The sequence below is a fragment of the Balearica regulorum genome, chromosome 12 (genome assembly GCF_011004875.1).
Source record: "Balearica regulorum gibbericeps isolate bBalReg1 chromosome 12, bBalReg1.pri, whole genome shotgun sequence".
NCBI lineage: Eukaryota > Metazoa > Chordata > Aves > Gruiformes > Gruidae > Balearica > Balearica regulorum.
In genome coordinates, this window is record NC_046195.1 from 1,820,521 (window position 1) to 1,838,775 (window position 18,255).

Consider the following 18,255-nt stretch of genomic DNA (forward strand, 5'->3'; position numbering starts at 1 on the left):
CCCCAGCCATTTCGGCTCCCTTTCCTCAGCCCGAGAAAGCATTTACAAAGTCTTGCCCTTGTGAAACGGGGAGTGACAAGCCCTCGGTTCCCAGTAAGCTGGGCTGTGCTAGTCCTGAGCCCGGCTGTGCTAGTCCTGAGCCCGGCTTACTGCTCTGTACTTGCCCTGGCAAGGTGCGCAACCTTCACCCCCTCCCCGAGCACATTACCACTGACCTTACTACAGCCTGTGCAGGGCTTACTCAGCCCTTACAAGTTCAGCCACCAGAAGGGTTTGATCCTCTTTGGGATCCAGGACGCTAAGTCGCTACCGCTGGTTTTTCTGAACACCCTTCTGGTGGAGTTACACCCGAACGCTGAAGACAGCCGACTCTGTGGAGACGTGGATCTCCATCCTCCGGTCTCTTCCGGCAAGCTGTGAGCGCACAGCGACGCAGGAACCTCTTCTGATTGCTGCAACGACTCCTTGGGACAAGGTAGAGACCACGTGCTAAAATCATTATGAGAAAACAAACTGCATTTAGACTAACTGACTGTGTTGGTTTTGCGCGGCAAGGTTTTGGTAGTGGGGGTAAAGCCACCGTGGGTGGGGGCGGAGGGCAGGTCCCGTTCCCCACAAGGCAGCAGGCAGCTCTGGAGATGCTCTTTCACCTGCCCGTCCTGCCCAGAGTCCCTCCTAGTCCGCTGCCTGCCGGCTCTTGCGCTTTTCTTTCCTCTGTTCCTCAGCCCCTGTCGGTGCCGAGGGCTCCTCAGGGCTCGTTTCTGAGCCCGGTTCTGGTTCCAGGGGCAGCGAGGGAGGTTTTGCAAGCGGAGGTGATGCTCCGGCGCCTGGGGAGAGAACACAGGTACCGTTACTGTACGACTACACGTCCTTCGTCTTACTCTCTTTGCCCTTCCAGGCGATGCAGAACAACCACAGCTATTAATTACGCTCAGATTTATTCTGTCCAGCGTTAGCTTATCGATAGTACTCGACTCTTGCGAGTCGTCCAGCCAGAGACCTTACGGAACCCAAAGTTGTGCTGAAGGGAAGCTAGGGTGCAGGATCTCATCCAGCTGGGCTGCTGTCAGAACTCAGTACAAACTCAAACTTAGAAATTAACTCGTGCTTCGGAAGGGAAAAGATTTCCCCGGGAGCTGGTTTATATTCAAGCCGGAGCCAAAGCCACAGTATCACTTTCAGTTCACAGTTTTAGCAAACTCAGGGAGAGTTTCCAGGCAGTTAAAGTAGCTGCTTACAGAATAAAATCAAAATGGGACACTGCCATGCTGAAGTTGTTTCTACGCTTCGATTTAGGCTGACAACTGATGTTATGAACCAGCTCCCTTCTCTGATGTGGATGATAAAGTCCCTCAGGTAAACCCCAAACTCCTGTATGGTTTATTTTTTTTATTTTTCAGCTTTCCTGACTAAGTGTTCCTGCATGGAAAGTTTATTCCATCCATGAGAAACGCAATAGGTCCTTAGGGGCGCAGAAGAAAGAGGCCTGGACTACACAACCTCTCTCCTGGTTCAGTCCATGGGAAACAAAACTAAGAGTGACAGAAAATCACCACGATGAGCAATATTTCTGGCGCATCCCTCCTCGGCAGGAGGATATTGTCCAGCCCCGGCAAGAAGCAGCCCGTAGAGCTATCGAAGGCTGACGCTAAATCCTGAGCAACCTCCAGCCCAGTGGCCCGAGCTAAAGGTAATTCAGCAACATCTGCAAGGGAGGGAGCTGGCTGGACGGCCAAAGCAGTTACAGTTTTGTAACAGAAATGATAAAGCGCTTGTGAAAATCGTCCACTGTTTCCCTTCTCTCCAGCAGCCTGTATGCACATGTCAGCTCCTGGGCAATTCCAAAGGAAGACAAGAGGTCTGGTTTCCAACACCACCTCCTGCCCGGAGCAGGATCTGAATCCCAGGCCGATGGAGTCTTGCCCGTCACGGCTCAGATAGGAAAGGAAACTTTACTGACTTTCCACAGCCCTGCAAAAAGGAAGACAGTACAGTGCACCCCTTCCTGCCACACTCCCTCGACTCAAAAAACTGGGAAAGCTATTCCCAAATACTGACATCATGACGGCGTAAGCAAGCCGATACCTTCCTAAAGACGTGCTGTAACCCTGGATTCAAAGAGAGATTTCTCTTCTCTCCTTCTCTTCACTCACAGCTCTGCTCTAAAGAGAAGGAAAAGAGAATTACCTGGGGGAAGCTGCGTGGTTTTCCCGTAGCCTGCAGCTGAGGACATGGCTTGACCCAGGGCCTGGTTAGAGCCCAGAGGCTGCTGAGAGCTGGAGGATTTCCCGGACGGAGCAGCTCGCTGCTTGGATTTAGACTCTTTAGAAGGTTTAGTCCAGACCAGGCTCTCCCCAACCTGCAGGGCAGCTCCCATCTTCTGGGCGACCTCCACCATCTTCTCAAGCAACAAAAAGAGGAGAACCTCGTGAATGGGAACGCTTCAGACAACAATAAAGTCAACACCACCACCAAAAAACCTAATAAAAGCAAGAGCTGCGCAGAGCTGGGTACTGCCTTGGTGCTCAAGGGAAACATCTCTGCTAATTCATTCCCTTAATTAAGAGGGAATCTTGTCTTGCTGTGTATTGATTGAAAAACCGGGCTTCAAAGAGGAGAAACGAAGCAAGCAGCTCTCAGCAGGCAACTGCTCTACTCGGAAAATCTCATAAGCAGAATTTCTTCCTAATAATTGGACTCCAAAGTCAAATTTCCTCCTCGTTTGTCGCCAGCCTTATCGTGGCGGCTTAGTTCCCGCTGACAACTGCTAGGCACGTACCTCAGGGTCAAAGTCAAGAGTAGTGCTGCTCTCCCTCGCTGCGTTGACCTTCCTCTCCATCTCCTGGTACTGGCAGAGGGCTCCCTTCTTGTCGCCCTGGTTATAGAGCAGGACAGCGTAGTTCAGGTTGACAAGGGGGTTGCACCTGCAGCAAACACACAGGATGCGTCACACTCGCTGCGGGAACGCTTACCCGGACTTGAATTAAAGCCCAGACGTGGCCAAGAAGGAAAAGCGAGTCTTTCAGGAACACAATAGCGTCCCACGTGCTTGGTGAGAGACTCGGTGCCTGGGCTCAGCGGTGACAACATAAACCTCATCCACCTAGCAGAACCATACACAACTCTGCGTGCTGTTGCAGAGAAACAGCGGGCGATATCTATTAACGAAGGACTCAACACCGCAGATAACACGCACCTTGCGCAGTCCTGCCTCCCTTCCGGAGGCAGAACAGCACATGAAGATTTCAAAAAGGTGGAATTGCTCCATATATTCTCATTTTCCCCAGTATTCCACATTTTCTTCCCTAGGATACATTATCGCCAAACAGCAACTTTTCTTCTGGCATAGCCAGGAGTGTAAGTAAAGTCAACTGGAGGGGAAGAGTGAGCCGAGTCCCTTGGCTCCGTAATTGGTAAGCGAAGCTCTCGGAGACGTGATCCTTCCTTAACTGCCTGACAAGCTGCACTCAACAAACCGCTCTGAGCATTCTGTAGCTGTCCGAATTCCACCCTTATTTTGGAGAAGCGAAACGCACGCGTATTATCTGCCAAAAAAAATGAAACGCAGACACTCGGCTCATCCAGGCCACAGGATGGAAGAGCAGAGGTCGCAGGGGCGCGCGGAAGAGCGCCGTCCAACCGCAGGTCCCTGCGGAGGAGCGGCGCACAGGTATGACCGCACGCAGGTCAGCGAGAGATGCTTTGTACGGTTTGCACGATAAATCTGAGCGAGGGACTGGTGCCCTCTCCTGGAGTCTGGCAGGGATAACCGGAGCCATCCAAGGACTCCAGCACCCATGCCCAGGGGGCCAAGACAGAAAAAAAAGCGTCAAGACAGAGAGAAAAACCTTCCCTTTGTGAAAAGTGCAGAAGGGAAGGCTTCTGCTAACGCCGTCCAATAAATAGAAAGTGTCATCTGCAGGCCATGACTATCCATCCTCGGTAAGTTATATGACAGCGCTGCAAGAAAGACGACCCGTAGAAGAAATCTGAGAGCATTTATAACCGTTGGTTTTCCTTTAACTGAGAAACTGGGACACTGATCCTGCCACAAAAAAACCAAAAACCCTCCCCGCTGTCTTCGCCAAAGCAAAGGAAAAAATGCATGAAAAAATAAATATCAAAACCCCATCTCTTTAGGGGAAAAAAAAAGCCAAAAAAGAAAATATAAGAAACCATACCCACACAATAAGACACTGAAAACGGAGATCAGACAGATCTGGGAACAGCCAGTTTTAAAATTAATTGAACCTTATCAAACTAATCAGCCTTCAAGAGCTGAGAAGCGATACGACAGTTAGAAAAATCAATAGCTAAATAACCACAGAGAGAAAGGACAGCTATCAGCTAGAACCAGCACTAAGAAAAAACACCTTTTCTAAAGATTTCTCCAAGGTGCTTTCCGTTCCAGACCCCAACAGGGCACCTAGGCCAAATGTCACAGCTCTGCTATAAAAATATTTATGGCAATGGAAAGAAACACGGCTATCTTCATCCCATCCAAACAGTTTGTAATATGCCGACGAAGAAAACCCATGGGGACGTGGATTCAGCCACACAACAACTGTCTAAAATATACGGCGCGTCAGCTGAACAAGCCGAACAAAGTCTGGCTATTCCTCCCAGCAGTCCCTGGCGGTTGGCATTCATTTTTCCTTTGATGAGGTTTTATTTTCCCAGTAAGACTGGGAAATATTTACGTAGAGCCAAATATTTACGTAGAGCTAAATTTCTTTTCCTTCTCTTTGATCAAAGCAAGTAAATTCATGACTAAGCGGTCTGAGCAATCTTTAAGGCCATGTACTGCCTTGCTAGGCACGGAAGGCTGATTAGGAAAGCCAGGCAAAGGAGTCGACTGGACTTAAGTCAGCGATGTTGGTAGGAATAACCAACGCCTAATTGCAAAACGCTCTCCGTTTATAAACCCTTGACCATAGTTTGCACGGGTTGGGTTCCTCTGAGGAGGTTGCACGGACCTCCTGACATTTGAAACAGATGTAGAAATAATATTAAAACCTGCTTCGTAATTCTGTCGATGTGTAAGTATGACGAACTTTGGTGCCAGATGTGTGCTGGCTGCGCAGGGCACACCGATTCGAGAGCTCTGGCACGCGTGCAAGCCCCGTAAAACATCCGAGAGCATTTACAGCACCTCTTCGCAAAGAGAACTGCGCTACGGGGTCAAACGCTGTTTTTTGAAACCTGCTGCCCTTTACAATGGGTTTAGGAACTTCCAGAATTCCCAAAATTAAGCCTGGACAGAGAGGACAGAGGAAAAGGGACCCGCATCTTCTCACGTCACCTTGTGGTGACCATTGCAGATGGAAAGCCACGGCTCTGTCGCCAGCATTCAGACTCCTGGGCTCAGGAGCGCTGGCTGCTCTAAGTACACAAATATTCCCAGGAAATTGGGGAGAAGAATCACCGTCTAATTGCCTACTAGTTAAAATTGGAAAAGTAAAAAAGAAAGGTAACGAAAAGCAGACCCAGGCAGCCAAAACTGTTCATAAATTCAAGACAAATGTGGTTTTCTGACCGAAGCAATGAAATATTGCAAGGTTCATTTTAACATTTCTGAAACCGAGTGCTCAGATTTTAAAAGCCCGATTGCAAACGCAGACATTGTTAACAAAATGGAAGAGAAAGGGCTACGCTGCTGCCCTTATATCTGCTCTACACTAGCTCCTTGCCCATATTTTCCCAGTTAAAATCTTCCCTCTGCCCAGTTCAGAAAAGGCTTTATCCCAAGCCTCTCACTGCTCTGCACAGCACTCAAACTTTGGGTTCCAAAATATTCTGGGATGACTGGCTTTCTTCTATCGAATTTGCTCTGCTGCGCTTAAATATTCACTGGAAGGTGGCCTGGTATCCAAAGTCATCACCAGCTAAACAGCAAAATAAAAACCAGCTTCAGGTTGGACTGAAACAAAATTTCCCTTTCATTTTTCAGAGCTGACCTGAATTTAAAAGAACAAAAAAAAAAAAAGAGGTTGTTTCAAAACAGTGACGTGCACAGCTGCAGGAATAAAAACATTTCCCTATCGCAAACCATTTAGGGTCAAAGTAGACAGAGGGACAAAGCAATGCGATGAAACAACTGACGGCTGTGATTAAGACTTACTTGTCCAGTGCCACAGCTTGCTCGTAGGAACGTTTTGCATTCTCAATGTCTTCCAGGTTTGTCAGAGCAACTGCACCAAAGCAAAATGTACAGACACGTGTTGATGCTTCACAAGGACTTAATTTTTAGGAGAATTCTGAATGTCATTACATCGTAAAATAAATAGGTGCTAGCAGGGTTGTCAGGGCTCTGCCAGGATTAACCCTACTACTGTAGCTTCTGACAAATATTTGTCTCGCTTGATCCTAACAATTGTCCAGTGCTGGAAATCCCCACTCTCTCCTTAGGCAACCCAAACTCTCAGACGTTTAACCTGGCTCTAACTGCAATTTAACCTTCCTCTTCACCGCAGAGAGAGAACAGACTATTCAGACTTCATACCTGTCAGTGACCTACTGGAGATTGTATAGCCATTGACCAATATTTGTTTGCTTCAGCCCAAACTTTCTTCTCTCTCTCTCTAACGTTGCATCCCCAAAGGTGGATATCCACCGGAACTGGATAACGGAGCGTTGCGTACCTGCAAGGAGCATGTACAGCTCTCCCATCTTGGGCTGGAAGTTGATGGCAGCGCTGAGGAAGTGGAAAGCAGATGCGTACTGCTGCATCGTGAGGTGGACTAACCCCAAATTGTACAAGATCTTCCAGTCAAAAGGAGCCAAGTAGTTTGCCCGCTTCAGGCAGCTGATGGCCTTCAAAAAAGGAGTAAGTGTGCTTATTCCTCGGGTCTCTGCCACAAGAGGAATCTTGTTCTTGCAAGAAAAGAAAGGAAACCAGATACTTACTGCTACGTATTTCTTCTTCCCGAAGAAGCACATCCCAATGTTGTTCCAGAGCGGAGGGCTTTCAGGCACAGTGCTGGCTACTGCCTTGTATTTGGAGAGGGCAACGTCAAAATCTCCGTGGGCCTGCATCATGCTGCCAACCGCCAAGGTAGCCTTTGAGAGAAGACAAGGGACCAGCTGAGGAACTGTGCTTCCCCAAATAGAGCAAGAAGACAACAGGACAAAATTAATAAACTAAAGCCAGCTCAAGAAAAAGCATTTAATTTTTTCAAGTGTTTTCTTCTAGAGGCTGCCAAGACCAACAGCGAGGAGTGGATGGGGACTCTAGAATCTCTCAACATATAGCAGAAGACAGGGTAAAGAAGGGACTCAAGTCTGTTTCTTCCTGCACCATCTCGATCATCCCTGCCTCAGAAATACTGCAACGTGCCAAGTGTTCAGGGTATGTTTTGGCATGACAGTAGTATCTCCTAGAATCTGAGTCTCCGAGAAGATTTATGTATGAATAGTTTCTTTTTACCAACAAGCACAGATAGAAATAGTTCTGGGGCGAATTAACCGGAGAGTAAAACATACGCAAGCAAGACATATGCAGCAAAGCTAGCCTAGTTCACACTGACTGCTTGATACTGCAAATTAATGGAAATATGCACGGGGAAAGCGATTGCCACACACTATATTTAAACCACACTAGTTAAGTCCTCGATAATATTTCACAGCGACAAGTAAAATTTCTAAGTGTAAAGGTATTTTCGCAAAAACATTCGGCTTGCGTTCGTGTATCATTTGTCAACCCCACGTTTCAATACTCCACGTCGTTAGCGTCGTACAGAAGGAAAAAGAGGCAGAGAGAAATGAAGTAACATGGCTAAAAAGGGAAGCGGTTTCACAGTCAGGAATGAAACTTAAATGCCAAGCTCGGCCTTCCAGACCAGAGCCAAGGAAAAGTCACGTTTGTATACGACAGCTGGAAGCACAGGCAGGGTTATTAGTAGATGGGAGAATAATATCATGGAATATCACTTGTATCTGTGCTCCGTGCCTAGGAGTCATAGGGATGCAGGAACAGCTCTTGGGATTTTTGAAACAATGTCTAGAACGTTTTCCTTGCAAAGTAAATTCTGTTTGTTGTAATTTGTTTGCGACTTTGGATTAAAACCCAAAGGGATCAATTTAACATCCCGTCTTCTGCCTCCTCCCCTTTCCCTACCTCCACACGCATCCAACTTCCCACCCACGGAAAGGTCCCAGAAATGTTATTTCAGAGAAATCTTTCTGAGCACGATCCTTTTCAGTCTCTCCAGGTTAAGCCCCTGGATACGGATGGCAAAGCTCCGATACTGGAATGAGCATTAAGAGGTGTCTCATCATCATTCAGTTGGTTCATTTCCGCTCCTCATGATACCTTGTAGTTGCCCGGGTCGTAAGTAAGCGCATTTCCAAGGTGTTCAAAAGCCTTCTGGTAATCACCACGCTGGGAAAAGAAGTAAATAAGCATCAGAAATTCAGGAATAAGAGGGATTAAGGAGGAGAACACACACTTTTTGGCCACTAGAATTTCTGGCTCAGTTAAAACAAATATTCAGAAAAGTGAATTTTACAGTGCTCCCATTATACACACATGTTCTTGTTCGATAATTTACAAAACAGATTCTAAAAAAATTATTTTTGCTGGGCTGGATTCATTGTTCTGACCAAAACAAAGTTTTCCATATAGCTCATGCTCTGACATTTCTATCCAGGAGGGAGCCCTGGGTTGATACTCTGCTCCTTCCTCCCTTCCAGCAAAGAGGCTACAAATCGCTGTCACCCCAGCAATTACACCGATGCAGCAGAGTCCAGCGTCTCCTGTAATTAACAGCAAGTGGGAAAGCTGCAGAAGCATCTTTAAAACTCCCGAAGGTGAGTACGTATCCAGAGAGAGATGACAAACTGAGCAAATGAATCACAGCAGAGAAACCTGGGGGCTAAATTCGCATTACTGTTATACTCAAGCTACTTCTATCTTACAGATCCCCCTTCCCAGGTCATACTCCCTTCTAAATCCCCACATATCCACATAAGACATGCAAGGCTCCTATTGAATTTCCTCATCTCTGGAGCAAGGCAATATTTTCCGACATCTACATTTTATTCTCAAGCATCTAACCGGATAGGAAAATGCTTACGGATGCCTTTGTTATTTAAATGGATTCCGATTTTCTTCTACGGTGCATTAACACCAACAATTTCATGGGTGCTTTTGTAGAATAACTTGCTAGGCTCCTGCTCCAGAAGCAAGGTAATGACTAGTTATGTTTTGTTGTATTTGGAGGATTTATAACAGAATTAGGGCAGTTGCCAAACAGAATTCCTGCTCTGGCTCAGGGCCAGGAAATCAACTTGCTTTTAGCAGCAAAAGGAAAAAAGAAGATACAGAAAAGCAAGCTTTGTCATGTTAAATACAGTCTTTAGTGAAATGGGTGTAAGTCATAGGAAGGTGGATAGAATTAATTCTTAAAAAAACCCCCAACTTGGTCGTTTTGAAAATAAGTTCACGCCATAGCTACCAGTCTTCACTACCTGCAAGTAAAGTAATCCCAGCGTTGTAAGGAGGTCTGTGTTTTCTGGAGAAAACCTGTAATACAAAAGCCAGAGAGCTGTGCTGTTTATTAGCCCTTCTAGAACAAGGTAAAAACAGAACATGGAGTTACGATGCTACGTTGTAGTAGTATCACCCCAGGAAATTAACGGTTATTATTAAACACAAATATGAGAACAACTGCCATCACGGGGACTTCCTTTGAACAATATTAAACCTAAGCTTTCAAAATGTCTTCGAGATATAAATGGGAAGTCAACACAGTTCTGTGAAACAGAGCTGGATGCATAAGAAGATCATGTGGTTTTGCTAAGCTTCAAAGCCAGTCTGCATCAGCGACCTGGAAATACAAAATGGGATTTTCCATCGTTTCCCACAAACCACCCTGTAAATCCATCCCAAGCCTCCTGGGGCATGTAGGCCAGGCAATCCTCAGCATTTCTGATGGATCCTACGCACACCCATTGTCAGACTTTTAAAAAGTCTATAAAAAGATTACAAACCTGGTTACACAGACCGGCTGGGGACTGCTCACCACGGCTCCGTGCCACGCTGCACCCCACAGACCTCAGAACTACTGGTTAAGGTATCCCTGGCCGTACACACCACCCCATTCAGCACAGAAAAGCTTGAAAAAAATATGTCCCAAGGGCTTTTAATTGAAAGAAACTCCCAAACCTTCACTGCTGGTATGAGGTTCACAATGCTGTGAAGCCTTTTAAAAGCATCCCCATTCCCAGCAGCCTTTGAAGACATAAATAGGATGAAAATAAAAACCAAAATGAAAAAGCTGAACGAGACACTGTGTATTTGTGGCCTCACTCACCTTGATAACAGAAGTCCCTGCTATCAAGACTTAAGAAATCTAATACGGACAATGACACAGGCACTTTTAAACCTCAGCCAGAACAAAACCGCCTCCGCCTGATGAACGCAGAGCAACAACAGACTATCCCGGAGCTGGTACCAGCAGGCAAAGTGTAATGGGCAGATGAGAACAAAGAAAAAAGGAGAGAAAAAAAAAAACCAACAGGAGTGAGGAAGAAGGGAGGGCAGGGGCGCACTAAGATATATAAACCTGGTAAGATGCTTAGCAAGGATTATTTACGTAATAAACATTCTAGATCAGTCCAAATGTCTACCCAACCCAATATACTGTCCGACAGCAGCAAGAGCAGATGTGTAAGGGAACTGCATGTGAACAGAGCCAGTACAAAATATAGATTCTCCAGTGGCTTCCAACACGCTCCCGCTTTTCTTTAGCGTTTGCCTCCGTTACAAAACTACATTTTAAAAGCACTGGTAAATCAGATGCTCAGGAATGCCCTAAAAGAAGATAGACGGCTGCTGAGAAACTCTCCGTGCACCAACCCATCCCTAGCCTGCCTACTCACACGCTTTCAAACACAAATCACTCCAAGTGAAAACAGTAAGTGAAACCCAGCAACTGATTTTTGACAGACGATGGGGGTTAGAGAGACACTCAGGGTTAGATCTTTTTGGTAGATAAACCTTTGGGGTTTATGAAGTCTGTTTTGGATAGGTTTGCTCCCAGGCATTTCTGTCCACTTGTTTTTCCACTTTTTTTTTTTTTTTTTTGGCAGACCTTCAAACAGCTACCTTCTTCCCTGACACATTGTCAGCAGGAGGAGGACTACAGCTGAGAGCAGAGACAGCTGAAGAGCTTGAAAGTGCCAGCTTTGCACAGAGACACTATAATTACCATTAGCTTTTTAATCATGTCCTCAATTCAGATCTGGGACAGCAATCAAATTTCTCCTGGCACAGGATGGGACACGGGCAGATAGAAAAAGGGATATATTCTTACTCCACGGCTTTCTTATAGACTTCAATGGCTTTATCCGTCTCCCCCTCCAATAGGTGAATTTTCCCCAGCATCATATAAGTCAGATCATGTCTGTTGAGCTCCAGGGCATTGTTTAGCTGGTCTCGTGCCTAAACACACAACCACAGAGAATTAAAAAAAAAAAAAAGAATGAATAAGTGATTAGAGACCTCAGTGAAGCAAGAGCCCAAGAACAACCCTCAGCCGCTAGCGAGAGGGAACAGCTAACACCCCCTGAGCTCGCAGAACCCTGCCAGCGAAACCCAGCCCAGCTAATTGTTGAAACGAGTGCTGCATCAGGAGCTTTTAGGGACAGGAAAAGGCAACATGACAGGGCTTCAAGCCAAGAGGCGATGACCTCCCAAGGAGGAGAGGAGCACAGGCCTGTTTCTGTATTTGACTTTGCTTTGAGTGAATCTCTGGATTTGTTCGGTTAACAGGTACATTATAGTTTATTCTTCACTAAAACGCTTATTCCAGCAATGAGTGTGGACTGGCGAGTAAGCGAGAGGAGGGAATCGGCTCTTGCCAGGCACACGCTGATCCCCTCCAACAGGAGACACTTTGAAGCATGTCTTCCTCTTACTTTCTGAGGCCTCGCTGGCAGGACAGCAAGGTTTGCTATGTCTAAACACGTGATATATTAGAAAGAGAAATGCTGACACAGTTACGGAATTCTGCAATACGCGATATTTGTTACCAGCGACTACTGAAGAGACAGTCATCCCCGAGGGCCTCGTTATATTTCAGACATACTCATGGAACTATTGCTGCCCAGGGTGACCAGTACATCTCAGACTTAGGGAAAAGCTGAGAAATTAGCAGGTCCCAGTTTGGAAGGTGTTAGTGCAGACAATAAATCCCAAGCATGAACTCACACACCAGAGCTTCTCGCTTTACAGCGATGCCTCGAACAGGGAATGCAATGGGGGTTTGCTGCAAGGGCCACAGCACTCCACCAGAAAGAGCAGCAGGGAGCGGTTGGTCCAAACTGGGAACAAAACGTTTCTAAATGCTGGATTTTCCCTTACAAAGTAACCCCACAGGATCAGAGGCAGCTCAGTGCTCACCACAAACACCTAGGGGAGGGTTAAGAGAAGAGCTGGATACGGCATGCTCAGACCCAGGAACAAAACTCCATTTCAACCTTCCCAAAAGTTTCTTTACCAGCTACAAAGCTAATAAAGGTAGTGCTGCCCAGACTACAGCTGTGCTCTTCCGTAACTTTTGCTCCAGGCTTGGTGCAAAAGGAGCTTCAGACACAGGAGCAAAATCCTTTCTATGGAGGAAGAAAGGTGTTTGCTGCACCTCCAGCAAACCAACCTCGTATTTCTTCTCTCTGAATCCCGCAAGACCCAAGGGGCAGCAAGTTTCCTTGAAAAACACTCTGCAGGAGGTGCAGCAGTTTGAGCTGTGTGCTGGGGAAATGGTTTGGGTCATTTCCGTCACACTTCTCTTTCTTCAAGAAGATGGAACTGGCATGTTCTACGAATTGCTGTCCCTCACAAAACCGGCAGCGTTTACCATTCTGGTTTTAAAAGGCTCAGAAACAGAAGCAGCTCTTGTTGGAGCACAGCTGGTTTTCTGTCTAGTTTGAGGCGGCTCTTTGAGGTTTCTCAAACATTCCCTTTAAAACCAGAAACACTCTGAAAAATCTTAGTTTGGAAAAATCCTCCTGACCGGCAACAAGACTAACCTCAGTTTTACTCTTTTCCAACTTCACTAACTTGCAGCTGACTCCAAGTAATTCAACATGCAAATGAAAACAGAGACAGCCCACAAACTTTTGCTCCCAGAAACAAACGCTGAAGCAAAACAACTTCCTTGATACCTATCACTGCAAATGATTCACTTCAAACTACCAAAGAGTGTGAAATTTCTGGGGACCCCGTTTCCCATTTTCAGGTAGAGAAGATGAGCATTTGCATTACCTTGTTGAAGTGTTTCAGGTACATGTAACATACACCCAGGTTGTGGCTGATCTCCTGTAAAAAGAGAAAAAACCCAATAAAACCCCCAAAATCAAATCAGCGTGAGGTTTGAGATACATGCTACATAATCTGTCAGTGGTAACGGTCATCACTGACCCGGATGGAGAGATCCCTGTGCCTGCCCGCACCCTTTGTGCTTTGTAGAGCAAGTAAACCCATAAATTTAAGTTACTTCAGGAACCTACAGAGCTGAAGTGTGATTGCACACAAAAGACTACGGGCCACCGAGATAACACCACAGAAACGATTACGGTCTCTTTAGAGAACAAGGAGCAAAGATTGGTTTCTTCACTGATATGTGACTCGGTTCCCAGCGAGAACTCTAAAGTTGGCCAAGTTACCCTCACGGGTGGCTCTCAATCTACCTGTACGGTCGTGAGGATATGCACAATGCTGCACCCAGCTGGACAAAATTTGAAGACGTGCCTAATTTTCCAAAATAGAAGTCGAGCACCAGAAGGGCTGGTATCCCTCTGGCATCTCAAACACATTTGCAATGGAGTAGGAAGATCATTTAGAGAGCCTAAACACGCTGTAGGGGACAATCACGCCCCTAATCCATCACCAAGAGTTTAACAGACAAGCTACTTGCCACATTCCCCACCCCGGCACATCTTGGGGAGCTGAAAAGCAAAGTCCACGAGTTCCTCGTTTCTATTCTGGTGAGCATTTCACCGCTTCATCAGTTTAGACAGCCTTGACCTTTAAAAGGAAACTCTCTTATTTCCCCATTAACCCTCGTAGAATGGTATTTTCCTCCAAACAGTCTCTCAAACTGTGGAGAACAGTAATGAATCAGTAACTCCCGGTTTACTGCGGCTTGCAGAATGAGACAGTGCAAGGGAAGAGCACAGGCTGGCTCTACTTCCAGTGCTGAGCCAGGTATGGGAAATAACTAATCAAAACCCCCGCTGAAGTCTGCCTGCTGTGGTTGTAAATAGGGTTAGAGTCACGCCAAGCACATACCGCAGGTCGCTCGGTTAGCTAAGGGAATGCAGACTTGAAAGAAGACCCGCGGTATAAAAGGTTTCCGAGTTGTCTGGCGCAGGGTAAGTTGAATAATACCAAATGTATCCTTGTATCAAGCCTGAATTTGAGAGGTACTGAGCACCAAAAGTACAGCTGAAGTCAGCGAGTGCCTGGTGCCTCAGGGAATGAGATCGCCTGTAGTAAGTCTGTCTTAGACACAACACTTCCACAGGCAAAACAGTCACCTGCAGAAGGCTGCCCACAATAACGGAAAGCCGCGTCCTCTCTCCTCCCACCCACTGTCACACGTTTCCCTTTGCAACGCTCTTCCTTCATTTTCTGTCTTCGTATATAGAAGAGCTAATTTAATTACTGCTCCTGCAGCCACCAGCCCCTGTTTTGCCAAAACAGGTGATGGTAACAAGTAACCCTCGCAGCTAGTTGAGGGTAATCTTTTTCAATGTTGATTCACGTTACAAAAGGTTTCCCAATTAATCAAGCAAGTTTTAACGATAACTGAGGGTTTCCAAACAGGGAACTACTTCCCATATTTTCCTTAATGTAATTTAGCTCTTTGGACTACATAGGGCTATGTTAATACTTCGCAAAGCTTGAACACGTCGCTCGATTCTCTGTGCCCCGAGACAAGGTGTGGGATTTTGCAGGTAGAAATGATGCCTGGGATCCAGACCGGCCGCCGCAGAGGCTCATCCGTGCTCGTGAGCTTGTGCTAAAAGGCAATGCCTGTGCCCTGCAGCTCCTCCTCTGCTCAGACCACAGGCGGCGTGAGCTCACCTCTGCTTGGAACAAGCCTGCAGCCGTCTTCGTAAAACTGCAGAAACATCTGCACGCTACAATAATCTGCAACTCGCTGAAACACTTACCCAGTCCTTTTCATCCAGTTTAGCTGCTTCGTTGTACACTTCAATGGCCGCCTTGTGTTTCCCCAAAAGAAACCTGTGAAAACATTTAGATTTTTATTTTTTCTTGTTCCAAAACCCTGCTGTGCAACCGCTATCGGCTCTGCCAGTGAGAAATGGCACTATTTTTGCTAGTTCTCCAGAGACCTGCGTGAGAAGCCTCGAGAAGTTTACAATCTCAGCAATACGACAATCCGAGCACTGCTCCCTTTCGGGACCAAGGTCATCAATCCTGTGAGATGCTGAGGCACTCCATGACATTACTGGAGATGTGAGGAATGAATTCACGGGCTCTGCAGTCTGCCTTTTTGTCTCAAAGGAAAAAGACAGGTGATCTAATCGGACATTCAGAGGCAGAAAGGGGTCTGTAGGGCAAGTTTACACAGCTCAAGTCAGCACCCTTAGCTCTGGAGCTAGAAATCAGTGTGGTACCTCTCTTGCTTAAAGCACAAAGAAAAAGAAAACACAATAGCAGCCAGGCAGATAACAAGAGATTCTGTTTTTAAGGGTAGCCCACGCTTCTGGAAGCTAACTCAAGCATTGATAAGGAGGAAGCATGTTTGGAATTAAGCAGCCTGGGATTTCACTTGATGCCTGGGAGAAAAAGAAAGCATGGAAGGTCCTGGGTGGCTCATCAAAGAGAAACAATAAAACACCACTCACAGCGATCGTGCCACCTGCTTGAGGTTGTCAGCGCTTCGAGGGTTCAGAATGGAACATGTCTGAAAAAGTTCAAGAGATTCTTGAATTTTCCCCTCCAAGCGAAATATCAAAGCTGTAAGACAACATAGGCAGGCAAATTAGTCCATTATCTGCAGGAAAAACGTGCCTGGCTGACAGCAGGGGAAGAAGGGGAGTACAGATACATTATAAAATTGCTTATTTGGTCTCTGCCCTTCCTGCAGCAACCTCGGGCAGAAGCCGTGTCTGAGGCTGCAGTACATCCTCGGCCAACAAATCTCAGCTGTCCCCTACTACGGCACTTCGAATTGCAGCCCTGAGTTTTGGGATACATTTTTTGGGGATCAGAGGACAGGGGAGGAAGAGGAAGACCATCCTTAAAGCAAACAGTAAGACAACAGTCACCTGAGGCAGGTAGCTCGGACAGAAAACACGCACCTGTCATACAATCAAACATACAACCCAAGTACACGCCAACGCATTGAAGGCCAAGAGCCCCTTGCCCAAGGAGGAACCGGTGACAAAGTCATTAACATGGAGAAAACACAGAATCTAATCTGTCCATTCATGGGAAAATCCCAAACTTCAAAACTAGATCTAGCAAGTAGAAAAAAAAGCCAAATATTTTTTACGCAGGAAGTTTATACCCTTCTATTGTCTGTTCTCCCTATTGTCCGCTGTATCTCAAGCCAGAAGTAACTTGCTATAGCAAAATTCAGAATTTCGGCGGCCTCTTGCGACATACCTTGAACGTAGACTGCATACTCGCACAGCCCATGAGACTCCTGGAGCTGCTCTTTGATGACTGCCTGAAACGACAGAGCACAGAGAGTACATACCACACGCAGCCCCCCGCACCGAAAAGCCCGTTAGCTGGTTCCTTATTACTCCATTACTGAACTGCAGCGTGGCAGCTTTCAGAAGAATATAAGCCCTTCAAATATTTTAATAAAGGAAGAAAATTGATTTCTGACTGACCAAATACCTTCTGCAACCTTGATTTGGAGAATTTTTTGAATGCGCTGCATGTAGCTGCGCTGTATCCGTGCTTATTGCAGAATGCCCTAGAATAACTTGAATTCCAACATCACGCAACATGTTGGACACGGTTCTTCCTCATGTGACACTAACAGTGGTATCACACAGGACTTGAGAACTACAAAATTAGTTTGATCAGAATTTGTGCTTGGAAAAGTCAATATTGATACAGAATTTGTAGCTAGTTGCTGCAATATACTATATTAAAATGCTATAAAAGTGGCAAACCGACAATATTTTAACAAAGCTAACGACGGAGATTCGGTTTCAGTTAGAGAAACCGCAACCCCACGTATAATAAAGGCACCAGACTGCGGCTGGGACAACCACCAGAGCACACAGAAGAGTGCAAGCTGGTTGCCGTGCGGGCAGAGCACTGTGCCAGGAATACTGTAGCCATTTTAGTATTTGTCTGTTCGTTCCTATTACCAAAGATAATTAGATATTACCTGGGGAAAATGCCACAAGGAATCTCTGAAAGCATCTTCTGCTGATAAGGGTATCTACTCTAGGCCCTTTGTGAAGAAATAAATTGAATTGGAGCAACTGCAGCTGAGTCAATGAAAGCCAAATGAACAATGACGAGCACAGGAGGGAAAAAAACCCCGATAAAAATGTAAATTCTTGCTGGCTGCATTCATGCAGCTGACAGTTTGGGGTGCGAGTGCATTTTGGCTATATTCCATAGTCACACACGACCCGAAATTATAAAACTGGTCAAAAGAAGTGACCTTTGGGAGGATGAGCACTGTGGCTACGAACCAAGAGCATCGTTTCTGCTCTGCGACTTCTCTTTTGCTTGGAAGTAGAAGAGACAAAGAGGGGAAAGAAGGATTTCTGGGCTGGCGATAACCCGGTGCTCATCTGGCACTTCTGTCAAGTATAAGAGCAGCACCGGCGTCTCCTGCTTGCAAGACGAATATAAATGAAGGACCTGAAAACAAGGAGGAAAACTGAACCTCAAATATAGCACATAGAAGGAAAGCGGGGTGAAAACAAGGGGGGGTTATTATTGAGAATCCTCACTCGTAAAAAGAAAACTAAAGAGAGGAAGGAAAAGGAGGAACAAGTCTAGGCTGCTCTTCCCCTCAGATTGGTATCTCCTAATATAATATATCTATATTATACGCTTTACAAAGTACATTATTATAGGACATTCAACTTGGATATAACCAAGCATCTCCTGCACATGGATACTCTATATTGCTCCATCTACATAAAACCAGTTTCTCAGAGCAAGAGAGGGCAATAGAGAGCTATCTTTTAGAGAGATCTGATAAATTCTGTAAGCCCTAAAAAATCCCACAGCAAAAGGCCTCGAGC

The 18,255-nt window shown here is 46.1% G+C and overlaps 1 protein-coding gene across 1 annotated transcript in view; it reads right to left on the reverse strand.

Annotated features, from left to right (window-relative positions):
* Nucleotides 1-406: 406 nt before the first annotated feature.
* The window catches only part of BBS4 (Bardet-Biedl syndrome 4), a 37,660-nt gene continuing 19,811 nt past the window's right edge, over nucleotides 407-18,255 (reverse strand). The window contains exons 4-17 of the mRNA XM_075764973.1: nucleotides 16,640-16,703; nucleotides 15,877-15,988; nucleotides 15,178-15,250; nucleotides 13,265-13,318; nucleotides 11,316-11,443; nucleotides 9,469-9,523; nucleotides 8,312-8,380; nucleotides 6,907-7,059; nucleotides 6,642-6,813; nucleotides 6,122-6,191; nucleotides 2,780-2,924; nucleotides 2,188-2,398; nucleotides 566-827; nucleotides 407-534 (exon numbers count right to left, since the gene is read on the reverse strand). Coding sequence (XP_075621088.1) covers nucleotides 676-827; nucleotides 2,188-2,398; nucleotides 2,780-2,924; nucleotides 6,122-6,191; nucleotides 6,642-6,813; nucleotides 6,907-7,059; nucleotides 8,312-8,380; nucleotides 9,469-9,523; nucleotides 11,316-11,443; nucleotides 13,265-13,318; nucleotides 15,178-15,250; nucleotides 15,877-15,988; nucleotides 16,640-16,703 — 1,458 coding nt within the window. The 3' untranslated portion in view covers nucleotides 407-534; nucleotides 566-675. The remainder of the gene's footprint in view (nucleotides 535-565; nucleotides 828-2,187; nucleotides 2,399-2,779; nucleotides 2,925-6,121; nucleotides 6,192-6,641; nucleotides 6,814-6,906; nucleotides 7,060-8,311; nucleotides 8,381-9,468; nucleotides 9,524-11,315; nucleotides 11,444-13,264; nucleotides 13,319-15,177; nucleotides 15,251-15,876; nucleotides 15,989-16,639; nucleotides 16,704-18,255) is intronic.